Source organism: Eschrichtius robustus, chromosome 12 (genome assembly GCF_028021215.1).
Source record: "Eschrichtius robustus isolate mEscRob2 chromosome 12, mEscRob2.pri, whole genome shotgun sequence".
In the NCBI taxonomy this organism is placed as follows: Eukaryota; Metazoa; Chordata; class Mammalia; order Artiodactyla; family Eschrichtiidae; genus Eschrichtius; species Eschrichtius robustus.
Genome location: NC_090835.1, coordinates 2,599,914 through 2,612,606, shown reverse-complemented (window position 1 = coordinate 2,612,606; position 12,693 = coordinate 2,599,914). Strand labels below are relative to the sequence as shown.

At 62.1% G+C, this 12,693-nt stretch overlaps 1 protein-coding gene across 1 annotated transcript in view; it reads left to right on the top strand.

The window, feature by feature from the left end:
- The window catches only part of NUP210 (nucleoporin 210), a 103,346-nt gene extending 91,376 nt beyond the window's left edge, over positions 1–11,970 (top strand). Inside the window, exons 32-40 of the mRNA XM_068558107.1 lie at positions 1,710–1,930; positions 3,126–3,262; positions 5,711–5,834; positions 6,767–6,913; positions 8,529–8,779; positions 9,881–10,097; positions 10,307–10,402; positions 10,484–10,567; positions 11,712–11,970. Of these exons, the coding sequence (XP_068414208.1) occupies positions 1,710–1,930; positions 3,126–3,262; positions 5,711–5,834; positions 6,767–6,913; positions 8,529–8,779; positions 9,881–10,097; positions 10,307–10,402; positions 10,484–10,567; positions 11,712–11,812 (1,378 nt within the window). The 3' untranslated portion in view covers positions 11,813–11,970. The remainder of the gene's footprint in view (positions 1–1,709; positions 1,931–3,125; positions 3,263–5,710; positions 5,835–6,766; positions 6,914–8,528; positions 8,780–9,880; positions 10,098–10,306; positions 10,403–10,483; positions 10,568–11,711) is intronic.
- Positions 11,971–12,693: the final 723 nt, after the last annotated feature.

Sequence of the window (12,693 nt, the reverse complement as noted above, 5' to 3'; positions counted from 1 at the left end):
GCACAAAATCATTCGGCAGAGGTGTCCCCGGTGGGCAGGAAGCAAAATCCAGATGTTGGGGTTTGTGGTTGGAAGGTCTGTAATAAGATTTTGTGCAGCCGTGAAGGCGGGGCTGCAGGGGAGATGCATACAGCCCTGGCTGCTGGCCTGGCCCTGTGGTCAGTGGATGCAGAGCATCAGTTATACCTGTTACAAAAGCTGGTCAGAGAAGTCACACACCTTCCAACGCTCAGGCCCTTCTGCGTGCCGTCTCGCCGACTCCTCGCTGTCACCCGTTTGTAGAGGCCCAGAGAGGTCAAGCCACTTGTCCAGGGCCACACAGCCAGGAAGTGGGGTTTGAATACCAGGTCCCATTGGGCTCCAAGGGCAGTTCTTTTTGGCTGACGCTTCTGAAATACAAATGCAGCCTCAGGCCTAATGTGAGGAGAGGGGGGGTGGTCTCCAGGAAAGAGAGCTGTGGCCTCAGGCTAGACCTGCCCACATGTCTGAGTCCACTGGAGCAGCAGTTCTCAAAGTGTGGTCCCCAGACCAGCATCATTACCACCGACTGGGACACTTAGAAATGCACATTCTCAGGGCCCAACAATCTGGGCTGTAACAGTGCCTTCAGGTGATTCTAAAGGTTAGGAGCCATTGTCCTGGGGGACGCAGACCAAGCTAAGAGCAGGAGAGAGGAGCCTCAGACCTAGGAGGAAGGAGTAGCGCTCCAGAGGGTCCTCTTTGGGCGCAGAAGTTCATGTCCCGGTGTTGGTGACCATTGCAGCTTGGGCTTCCCATGGGCCCTGGAGCAGATGTGTCCCCTGTGGCTGAACACCCCAGGGCCGGGCCCTGGGAGAGTGGGGTTTGGAGCTGGGCCCTGTTCAAGCCGGGCTCGCCCCTTAATGGGGCCCGTGAGCTTGGGCGGGTCACCCTTCCAGGCCGCTGTGTCCACACTGTCACGTGGAGAACGTGGCCTAGTCCCCGGGGCCACCAACTGAGGCTGTGGTCACCAGGGCCTCTGGCATGCCATGGCGCTCTGTGCACGCAGCAGGGCATCTGCCGGTCTGGGGCGCAGGCTGCCCTGGAGGGAACGGAGCCCCATGTCCAGCTCCCCTGCTCCCCTGCAGAAGTCACACGGGCCTTCTGTGGCGGGGAGCATCCATCTCCAAGAGAGCGGTCAGGGCTTGGGGGTGTGGGGACGGAGGCAATGGAGCAGAGACCCTGACCCTCCCCCTGCCCAGCCCAGCCGTCCCTCCGGCCCCGCGGGGGCTGCCGTCACTGAGTGCCCCCCGTGTGCCCTTGTGCCGGGTGCTGGCCTAAGCCCTCTCCAGCTGCTGACCGGGTTTGCTGCTCACGTCAAGCCTGTGACGTGGGTACATTGTCAGCCCCACTTGGCAGATGAGGAAGCGGGCAGGGGCGATGTCACTGGTCCCAGTAACATGGCAGAAGGCAGCCTGTGCCTCCCAAAGTGTCCTGGTTCCCTGCTGGGAAGGGATGGGAGCACGGGGTACATCACTTTCCTCTGGGGGGATGGTGACGCTGGCCATCCTGTCTGGGCTGTGGGTCCCCCCGCCCCACCCGGATGGTGGGTGAATCCGGTCGGTGTGGCCTGCGGGTCCCTCACCCGGGTGACATCAGGCCGCAGTGGGCAGGTGCGGGGCCCCTTCGCTGGCTCCTCCCTCAGAGCTGGGGACTCTCCCGAGACTGAGAGCCACGTCTCCCGTGCCCAGGGACGAGTTTGTGCAGATCGGGAAGGGCGCCACCAACAACACCTGCGTGGTCCGCGCAGTCAGCGTGGGCCTGACACTGCTCAGAGCGTGGGACGCGGCGCACGGCGGCCTCTCTGACTTCGTCCCGCTGCCTGTCCTGCAGGCCATCTCCCCCGAGCTGTCCGGAGCAGTGGTGGTGGGGGACGTCCTCTGTCTGGCCACGGTTCTGGTCAGCCTGGAAGGTACGAGAGATTCTGGCCGAGGGAACCATCTCTGTGGTTGGGAGGTGGGACGGGGCTCTCAGCCCGCTGTGACAGGTGTGCACGTGGAGCTTGGTGATGTTCTAGAGCGGGCATCGGAAAACTGCTGCCCCGGCCAGAGCCTCCTGCCATCTCTTTCTGCAACAGGCTGTTACTGGTGCTCGGCCACACCCCTCCATCTTCGTGTCATCAGCGGCCGTTTTCACGCTGCATCTGCTGGGCCGAGTGGTGGCATCAGAGACCCTCGGGCCCACACAGCCCCAAAGACTTACAATCTGGCGCTCTACCGAGAAGCTTGCCCCCCCCGCCCTAAGGGTTTTCCACCCTTGTGGAAACCGTCTACCCCCATAGCCACGAGCCACGGGACCCTGGAAATGTGGCTGGTGCAGCTGAGGGACTGACGGTTCGCTGTTTTGTTTGGTTGCGGTTTTGGCCGTGCCGCACGGCACGTGGGATCATAGTTGCTCTGGTCCCGTGCCCCCTGCTCTGGAAGTGCAGTGTCTTAACTGCTGGACCACCAGGGAAGTCCCTGACTGTTCGGTGTTGATGAGCTTCTTGGCGGGGCTGCTGCATTGGCAGGTGCCTCTAGGAGGGAACCTCAGCCAAGGAAGCCACTAGGCGGTGGGGCGACTGTCCGCGCCACCCGTGCATCCACGAGCCTCACGTGCAATCATTTACCTAATTTTTTTCCTAATTGGCTCCCTTGTTTTAAACCTAATTAAACTCATTGTAAAAGGAAGTTACACGCTGCCTTTAAAGAAAAGCACATATTATTTGCCACAAATAGAATGGGGTTGTTGGATCCTTTCATTGCGTTTATCACGTGATGAGATTGGCTCTTCCCTGAGGACCGCCGTCTAGTGACAGCTCAGTGTCTGCCACCCGCCTTGTTTGTTCAAAGGCGAGTGCTGAGCAGGGTGGGCGGGCGGGGGCGGTGCAGTGGGGAGGCATGCAGTGCGCCGGCCCTGGGGGGCCAGCGCCCGGGTCATCCCAGGGCGGGAAATGACCAAGAGATTCCCGGCAGGGAGGCATTGTGGTCGCAGACAGGAGCCGAGCGGTGGGCAGTGGAGCGTGCGGCTGGGGGCGGGGAGGACACTGCCCAGGTGACCCAGGTGAGACGGGGCGGCTGGAGCGTCAGTCGTGGGACAGAGGGGTCACGCGCAGCTTCCCCTCCCAGGCGTCCCCGGGACCTGGAGCTCATCAGCCCGCAGCGTCCTCCATGTCGACCCCAAGACGGGCGTGGCCGTGGCCCGGGAAGCGGGATCTGTGACCGTTTACTACGAGCTCGCCGGGCACCTGAAGACCTACAAGGAGGTGGGGCTTTGGGGCCCACGTGGCCGAGCCTCTCGGGGTGGAACCCTCAGATTCTGTACTGACTGATTCCCGTTTGTTTAAGAAGGAAGCTCCAGCACCTCAGGAGGCAGGCGGATGGGGAGTCGTGAGCCTGGTGGGGGCAGGTTCCCCCTCCCAGGCTGCCGGCTCCCTCGTCCACAGTGGTGGGAGGACGGAGGCGGCCTCCTGGGGGTGATCCCTGCGCCCACGCCCTTCGGCTGAGCCCTGGGGGCAGGACTGTCTACGTGGGCGTCCCCCGGGAGTCACGGCCATAGGTGGTCCCGCTTAGCGATTTGGCGTCACCGGCCAAGTTAAACTCCGCCAGCAAGTCACCTTTTGAGTCTTTCTGGAGGTGAACAGAACCGCTCTCTCTTCTGTTTATCTCCAGCCGAGAATGAATCAATGAGCAGAGTCTGGCTGCGTTCCACGCGTCTCATTTTTAGAGCAGCGTGTGCCCTGTGGAATCCAGCAGTTTAACCTAATAGCGGGTGTGTTTAGTGCTGTGACCCTGCGGTGCGGGCGAGCCCAGTGCAGACAGAGGCACCTTGAGACAAATAAAGCAGTGCCCCCCCGCCCCAAGAAGCCCCGGAGGGTGGTCGGGCAGGGCTGGGGGAGCTGGCAGAGGAGGGCACCGCACGGGAAAGGTGGGCAGGGTTCGAGAGCCAGCCCTGGGGCTGGAACCCGGGGTGTGTGGGAGCAGAGGCTAGCTTTGCGATCAGATCACGACAGTGGTTAAGCTCTGGGGCCAGGCTGCCTGGGTTCAAATCCCAGCTGGGCCACTGAGAGGCTGTGTGACCTTGGGTAAGTTACTTGACCTCTCTGTGCCTCAGTTTTCTTACTGGTAAAATGAGGCTAACATTGTTGTGTGGATTAAATGAATCATTAATGTGTGCGAAGCCCTTAGAATGGTACTCGGCACAGAGCGTGTGCTCCGTGGGTATGAGCTGCTGCTGCTGCTGTTCGGGGTGAAGATGTTGAAACTGACGCCAGACACAGTAGGGATTCATCAGAGATTTTTTTAAGGCAGAGAGTGCTATAGATCAGAAGTATGTTTGGAAAGATTGCCTGGTGGCTGGCTGAGTCTAAGAGCCTGAGGGAGGGGCATAGCTGCAGGGTGGCAGCTGGGAGACAGAGGATGGGCCCTCACTGGCACCCCTGGGGAGACCGAAACTAAGGGTGGGTTTGGAGAGACTCAGGAGGGAGGGCCATCAGAGCTTGGTGACCGTTTGGAAGCGGGGCTTGGGAGAGGGAGGCCTTACGGGTGAGTCTCCAGGTCTGGCTGGGGCGACGAGGGGGAAGATGGCCCTTTGCAGAGAGGGGAGCACAGATGGAGGCGCCAGTGTGGGGGGAGGATGATGGGGAGTTTGAGGTGGTTGTAGCTCCTCCAGGTGGGGCTGGTGGTGACGCAGCTGGGCCGGTGTGTCTGGAGCTGCGGGGCCCAAAGCTGGAGACTGCGGAGGGTGGGGGAGGGTGGGGTGCCTGCAGCACAGACATGGGTCTGAAGCCCTGGGGGTGGCGGGAACACGCAGGGCCTACCGGAGCAGGAGGGAGCGGGGCCAGGCCTGGGGCCCTCTGCCAGGTGTGGAGGAGGACGGGGCAGGAGACTGCAGAGCAGAAGTCAGGAGCAGAGAAGACGGGGCAGCGGGAAGGACCCGGGCAGGGGCGCAGGGTGACTGCGGTCAGTCTGGAGGGTGATGGGCCGGCCCTCCAGCTCAGCGTCGGCCACGGCTGCGGGGTCTGCGGGAGCTTGGGGAGGAGTGAGACCCCGTCCCTGCTCTCGAGGGGCTCACGTGCTGGTGGAAGCAGGCCCGTGGGGGGCAGGAAGTGCTCGGCGCCTGCCCAGAGCCGGAGACGGCCTTCCACCGGGAGGCGGTGGCCCGCAGCTGGGCCTGCAGGGCGGAGTGTTGGCCCTGCAGGAGGGTGGAAGGGGTACCCGGCCTAGGAAGGCTCGTCCTTCCTCAGGAAGGTGCTCAGTGGTTAGATGGGAGGGGTGAGCCGGGAGATAACTTGGGGAGATGAGCCTCGGCCGCCACCACCGGGCCGTGTGGGTCTGCCTTTTGGTCAGGCGGATTTATTCTGAATAAATGGCAGTGAAGTAAAGTGGATCCTTCTCTCTTTGCTGAAAGATTTAGTAACCCAGTTGATGTACAGAGACGCAATCATAACTGTCAGGGGAGCCAAAGTCTGCAGCCCACCTCGACTGCTGCTTGCATTCAGGCCTGGTGTCACCCTGCCCCGCTGCTGGGGCAGCCGGCTCCGGGGAGAGTCAGGCCAGCCTGGGGTCTAGTCCAGCTCTGCCCCGTCCGAGCAGGTCACATAGCCCCGGAGCCTCAGTCCTGTCCCCTGTACCGCGGGAAGGGCAGTACCTGCGTCCCAGGCGGTGGGCCTGCACGGTCAGCGCTCAAGGGCCTGCCTCGGCTTCCCCCCCAGATAGTGGTCAGCGTCCCACAGAGGATCGTGGCCCGGTACGCCCGCCCCGTCCAGACCGGCTTCCAGGAGGTTGCGGCCTCCAAAGTGATGGTCACCGTGGGAGACCGGAGCGCTAACCTGAGAGGTAAGGAGTGAGGGGTCCGGTGTCCCGCTTGGGCCCTGCCAGGCTAGGGGCCTCGGGCCCTTCTGATGGGCTTTTGCTGCTCTTGCTACCCAAACTCGCTGACTCCGAGGAGGGCATTTAGCCCCCGCTGGCCCGCCCCTTCCAGCTGTTTAGAAATTCGAGTCCTCCACAGGCAGAAGCAGTGAAGGGATCTTCCTGAAAGCCCAGTGCCGCGAAACTGCCTGTTTCTGGGCTGGAGATGCAACGTCAGCCCGAGGGCACCCAAGTAGATAAAGCCACCATTCATCCCAGAAAATGTGGCTTAGCAGGCCTCGCCGCTGATTTTGATTTTCATTAATTACCTCTCCCAAGTCATGCATAGAACGTTCGACCTCATCCCCTGCCCGTGACAGCCCTGGACAGCAGCTGCCGGAAATAAATGCATCAATACAGGCTGTTTTTTAAAAACCACTTAACTGGTAGAATTCAATACCGCTGTCGTCGTTCTGATGCACCTCTACTGCCTCGCGGTCACCTCTCTCCCTGCTCCAGTGCAAGTGGACAGCACGGTGCCGTTGCCCGAACGATGCTCAGGGTATTAGTGGGGAACTAGTGCCCTCCTGATGTCCAGGGATAAATTGCCCGTTTTCCCTGCTGACAGGAGCAGACGACATGCACCGGCGGGCTTGACCCGCTGCCGTGCCCCTGGATGCGGGCTCTGAAAAAATGCTGAAATTGCCCATGCTTCAGGATGCCCCCCGTTCCCGCATAACGAGTAATTTGTCCTCCGCTTTTATAAGCTGCGGCATCATCAGGAGCAATGTGGGCACAGGTCCGGTTCTCGGGCCGGCCAGCCTCCACGTGGCCTGCTCTCATGTCCTCATGCTGGGGCTGTGCAGGTGGGGGCCTCGGGGGCCTGGGTGCGCGGCCTTCTCACCCCCTCCCGTCCCCAGGTGAGTGCTCCCCCGGCCAGGTGGAAAGCATCGCAGCCCTGCACCCAGAATCCCTCCTCGGCTGCCAGCTACAGTTCAAGCAAGACATCTTCGACTTCGCAGCCCGTGAGGTTTTCACCGTAGAACCGGAGTTTGACGCTGCCCTGGGTGAGTCTGCGGGGTTTGGAAGCGCACACTGACCTGCATGGCAGGTTTGCTTGTGGTTCATTTGGCTCGCAGTGGCCGTCTGTCCAGGGGGCGGTATCTGTCAGGAGCCCAGCCTGGGGGCCGATGCCGTCACCCCGGCCTCTGGTTCCCTGCGGCCGCCGGCAGGGGTTGGCATTCCCAGCTGCTCTCAGCAGCCACCTACACCTGGCGGAAAGGACTCGGTTCAGAGCTGGGAACCTGGTTCCGGGCCTTTCCTGCTCTTCTTGGCTCAGAGCCTGCAGGCGAGGAGGCTGCTTCCCTCATGAAATGGGAAGGGCGGTGCCCTGCTCTGCTGGCACGGCGGGGCTCTGAGAGGGATGGAAGGGCCTTTATTCAACTGGCAGTCGAGGGCGTGGGCGTCTCTGGAGTGTAACCGCTCCACAGAACTGGTAACCAGAGCCGTGGAACTGGCAGCCGGCGCCACGGGCTGGAGCAGCGTGCTGGCCGAGTGGAGTGACCTGAGTGTCGCCAGCTCACTCTAAGAGGAGGGCCACCCCTCACAGGGTGCCTTGAGCGCTCAGGACAGTCCCTGGGATGGGCTTGCACGGTGCCCAGCTCATGCACGTGCCGAGACGCCGAGTCCCGTGCTCGTGCAACGAGGCTGTCGGTGGTGTCGTGAGAGGGTCTGGGGATGACCATTTGGCATGTTGCTCAGTTCTTTCTAAGAATCCGCTGCCACCAGCCTGCAGCTCCCAGGGGCCAGGCGAGGCCCTCCTCTCCCGGGTTCACTCTGCGTCTCTGTCCCTCCGGCAGCAGCACAAAAGCATCCTCAGCACCCAGGCTGCCGTGTGGGATACAGGCGGTGTATCCTGAGGGTACACTGTGTGCAAGACCCGAGCTCGGGGCTTAGCACAGAGTAGGCACTTGGTGGTCCCGGGCTCCGTGGATTCACCAGCACAGCCCCGCAAGGGCTGCAGTGTTACCCCCACTTGACAAGGGAAACAGAGTCAGCAGGGAAGCCGACTCACCTGGGGGCTCCTGGCTGGTGGTGGGGAGAGAGGAGGAATGGAAGGGACTCACCTAGAGGCACCTGGCTGGTGGGAGCACGGGAGGGACCCCAACCCAGGTATCCTGATCCCTGGGCCTGGAGCTTTCCAAGGCACCACTCAACTGTGTTCATTCAGCTCTTTTACCTACTGTGGGTCAGGCATGGACCCTGAATAGTCCCAACCAGGCCTCCACAGAACTTGCTGCCGCACCTGGGGCATCAGTGGTACTGGAGCTCAGCTCCACTCCTGTACGGCAAGTGTTGGGTCATGGTATCTGTTCACCATTCCCTCACCCCTGTCCTGAGCCAGGCTGGCCGGGCCCTGAAATGCAGAGCTGGACCAGGCACTCCTGCCCCGGGGGAATCCATGAACAGAGGGTTCTGAGACAGAGAGGGGGAGAGCTGGTCACAGAAAGGGTGTCCAAGGTGGGCGGGGGGCACTGAAGTGGGACTTCCCAGGAGGCCCCCGGAGGAGGGCATGCCTCACCCGGGCTCTGCAGGATGAATAGGAGTCCTCCAGGGAGCAGGATTAGCATCAGGGCCTAGGTGGAGAGGAGACGAGGTGGAATAACGCCCTTGTCTCCACAGGCCGGTACCTCTGCTCGGTGACAATGCTCAGGCTTACAGACAAGCAGCTGAGGCACCTGAGCCTGAAGAGGACAGCACTGCTGGTCACCCCCTCCCTCCCAGGCAGCCGCTTCTCCGGAGAGCAGGTCGGGGCCGAGGTGCCCTTCAGCCCAGGCCTTTACACCGACCAGGCTGAAATCCTTTTGAGCAACCACTACACCAGCTCCGAGGTCAAGGTCTTTGGTGCCATGGAAGTTCTGGAGAACCTGGAGGTGAGTGGTGACCAGGCAGGAGCCAAGGCCTCAGAGGGGACCAAGAGGCAGGGAGGACCAGCTGGGGTGTGGAAATCCTGGACCACCTCTCTTTAAAATTAAAATTTTTAAGGGAATTCCCTGGTGGTCCAGTGGTTAGGACTCCGCACTTTCACTGCTGAGGGCACTCTTTCAGTCCCTGGTCAGGGAACTGAGATCCCGCAAGCTGCATGGCGCAAAATTAAGAAACCAAAAAATTTTAAAAATTAAGTCCCTTTACCCTTTTCCCCGTAGCACTGCTGCTGTCTGTCGGCCCGTATAATCGTGTGAATGAATGGTCGTGATTGCTCCCGGTCTTCCCCAGCTGGAAGTGACGTACGGGGGGAGGCGCTGAGTGCAGGGCCCGCCTGACACATGGCATCCACTCAGCGAACGTGTCACGTGTCCATGAATGAATTCAGGGCAGGAGGGCACGCTGACGAGGGGCAGGAAGAAAAGCTCTAACCTCTAACCTATCGCTGATCCACTAATGCCGCACACCTGGGGACGATGGTGCCCCCATCTCTGGGCCTGGGTTTCCCCGTCCGTTGAGTGGCGGTGCAGGACACCGGTCCTGCGGCCCGGCAGGCTGGGAGGAGGTCGGGGTGATGTGCGAAGGGCTCGCTGGTGTCTCCGCCGGCTCCTTCTCTGGTCTCGCTGCGGCAAATGTAGCTGCATGTCCTCACGGTGACACAGGGATGAAGTCACTATTGGTGGTGGCGCACCTGCTGGGCCCCAGGCTGGGCTGCTGGCCACGGGCCATGGACAGAGCTCCTGGCTGCTCCCTTGGGAAGCTGGAGTTTGGTGATCGCTCACGCAGTGCAGCATTTTTCTTAAGGAGCTCTTGATTAGAATTCCGTGATATCGATTTGTCCTTCCCCTGAAAATGCCCCAGCATACACAGCGTGCTCCCCTGAGTTTGCGGATTGCACGCCTGGCAGTTAGAAGTGCCCAGGCCTCCTCAACCTGCCTGGGAAGCGGGAACTGGCAGGGTCCCCGCCATCGGCCCGCGGGCCCAGGAGGGCAGCTCGCGTGTGTCAGGCAGACGTGGGCTGTGCCCCTCAGCCCTGACGTCTCTCCCAGGTGAAGTCAGGGTCCCCGGCCGTGCTGGCCTTCGCGAAGGAGAAGTCTCTGGGGCTGCCCAGCTTCGTCACCTACACAGTTGGCATCTCGGACCCCACGGCCGGCAGCCAGGGGCCTCTGTCCACCACCCTGACCTTCTCCAGCCCCACCACTAACCAGGCCGTCACCATCCCCGTCACCGTGGCCTTCGTGATGGATCGCCGGGGACCTGGTGCTCGTGAGTTATGGGACGGGACACCCGCTGGGAGGGACCTGGCAGAAGGGACGGGCGGAGTGGTCCAGCTGGGAGTGGAACCGGGGGTCTGAAGGCTGCAGGAGCAGAAATGCAGAATGTGTCTCTCACCCGGGGCCCCTCACCCTCTGAGCACGCACACGACGTGAGGGGCTCCGCGGACGGTTTGGTAACTCTCCTTCCTCGGACCACAGACGGCGCCGGCCTCTTCCAGCACATCCTGGACTCCTACCAGGTCATGTTCTTCACGCTGTTTGCCCTGCTGGCCGGGACCGCGGTCACGATCATAGGTGAGGCGGGCGTGCCGTGTCCCCACCCCCCGATTGCTCCCCCGTCCCCACCCCCACCCTAACCACCCGTGCGCCTCGCAGCCTACCACGCGGTCTGCACGCCCCGGGAGCCCGCCACGCCACCGGCCCTCTCGCCGCGAGCCAGCCCTCAGCACAGCCCACACTGTGAGTGGCCACCCTGTGGAGCGGGCGGAGGGGGAGGATCCCCAGGTCTCAGAAGGCCTGGCCCTGGGCATGAGCTGCAGCTGGGGTGTGAGGCCCAGAGGGCAGGCCTGGGAGCTGGTGGGGGAACAGGAGCTGGCGGATGCGGGTCCCGGAGGGGCTGGTGCCAGGGAGCCCTGTCTCTGCGGGTGTGCGTGGGGGGCCGGGGTCCCACCCGCTGGGGCTACCGCGAAGGGCTCTCAGCCGGGGCTGGATGGGCTGACTCAGAGATGAGGGTCTGGGAGGTCCCGGCGAGGTGCTTCTCAGATGGAGAAGCATTGCTGGACTCATTGCTGTTAATGGTCCCCCTGCCTCTGGTGGTCCTGAAGCCCTGGTGACCCTGCAAACCCCAGGGGGCTCCTCTCTCTGTGGGTGGTGTCCCCTGAGGCCGTGCAGGGCCCAACCTGCACAGCTGTACATGGCAGCCCTGGGTCTCCGGATTCCCATTCAAGGGTTCTCTCCCCTCCACAAGGAATCCTTGAGGGGGTGTCTACTGCCCTATGGGGGCATGGCCTGGCTTCAAGGGCTCTGTGAGTTTTTTGAAAGAGGACACAACTGTGTATATAGACTGGTGTTCCTGGGGTAACAAGATCCTACATGCATCCTGGACCCCTAGAATCACAGCCTTCTCTCAGGCCTGCGACGCCCAGGGGAAGCCGTGGACTGCTCGGCAGCTCGCTTCCCCATGTCGACTCCGATTCATCATCCAGCTGTCCTTGCAGTGGGCGCTCGCCTTGCTAACTGTGTCCCCCAGCACACCCCTCCCTGGTTTGTTGGAGCCGCGCCGGGGGCTTCGCGTTGCCTCCTGAGCACTCCAGACCCTTCGCACACGTTGGAGTCTGTTTGTGCAGCTTTCGTGGACGGGACGCAGCCGTGGGATCCGGGGACCTGGCAGGCCGTGCGCGCCGGGAGGTCAGGGTCACGGTCCAGGCCGCTGCGTGCGCAGCTCAGCGGGCCCCTGTGGGCCTCGTGCACTGGCCCAGGAGCCGGGGGCGTAGCTAGGCAGCAGCCCCTCGGAGCCGTTGTCTGGCGTAGGCCCTGCGGGGTGTGAGGAATGTAGAGGTCTCCCCTTGGCTCCTTGCTCACCGGGGCTCTCTTCCCGCCCTAGATGTTCCTGCCTCATCGCCAACGCCTTTCAACGCGCTGCTTCCTGCTCGCAGAGCCAGCCCTCCCTCGGGGCTGTGGAGCCGGGTGTACCCCTCCCACTAGTCAGCAGGACCAGGACCCCCGTGCCTCCACCACCCCGGGGCCGGGCCTGCTGGGTCCAGCCTGGAGCAAGCCCGGCTGCCGCCGCCCCTCTTCCTGTAACTGTAGTTTAGGCCACGCTCACGAGCTTGTTCTTATAAGTAGGAGTTTAAGTTTGTTGTCTGGGGGTTTTTGTTGTTGTTGTCTTGTTCTGCTGAGAGTCTTGCAAAGGCAAAGACCTTGGCTCATTCCTCAACCTGGTTGTCTGGGGTTTCGGGACGACGTACACTTCGGCTTTTAGTTTCTTGGTCTCTAAAATCACTCCCTTCTCAGGACCTGGAGCCGGTGGGCGTCTGTGGAGAAGGGGTCTGTAGATGCTGTGATAGCAGTGGTCTCAGGGAAAGGACTTTTTATTGGATTTTTTACTTGTGTGGGTTCTTCTCTCTATGGAAACTGGACTTTTCCTCTCGTCGGGCTGCTGCTGGGAAATGATTGCAGTGAACAGACACGAGTGACCGGGGCCGCCCCGTCCCTGCGCAAGGAGCCTCAGGACCGGGGCCCGGGCGCCCGGCTCAGCCTCGGGGGCGCCTGAGACGCCGGGGAGCTGGGAGCTGGGCCTCCTGCCCCCCTCGGGCCACTGTGAGTGGATGGCCGTCCTCTGTGGTGCTTTGTTTCCCGAGCGGTGTACTTGGCCTCGGCCCCGGGGGATCCGGCTCATCCTCTCTGTCCTGGCTTCGCTATCAGCACAGGGACTTCGGAATCGGAGCTGGGAAATGTCCTTGGCCTGGAGACAGGGACTTTCCTTGTGTTCCACTGTTCCGCCCACGCACAGACCCGTGTTCTCTGTCCCTCCCTCTGTACAAAGCACCTCGCGGATCTGAGCCTCTGCCGCCCCTCGGGACGGC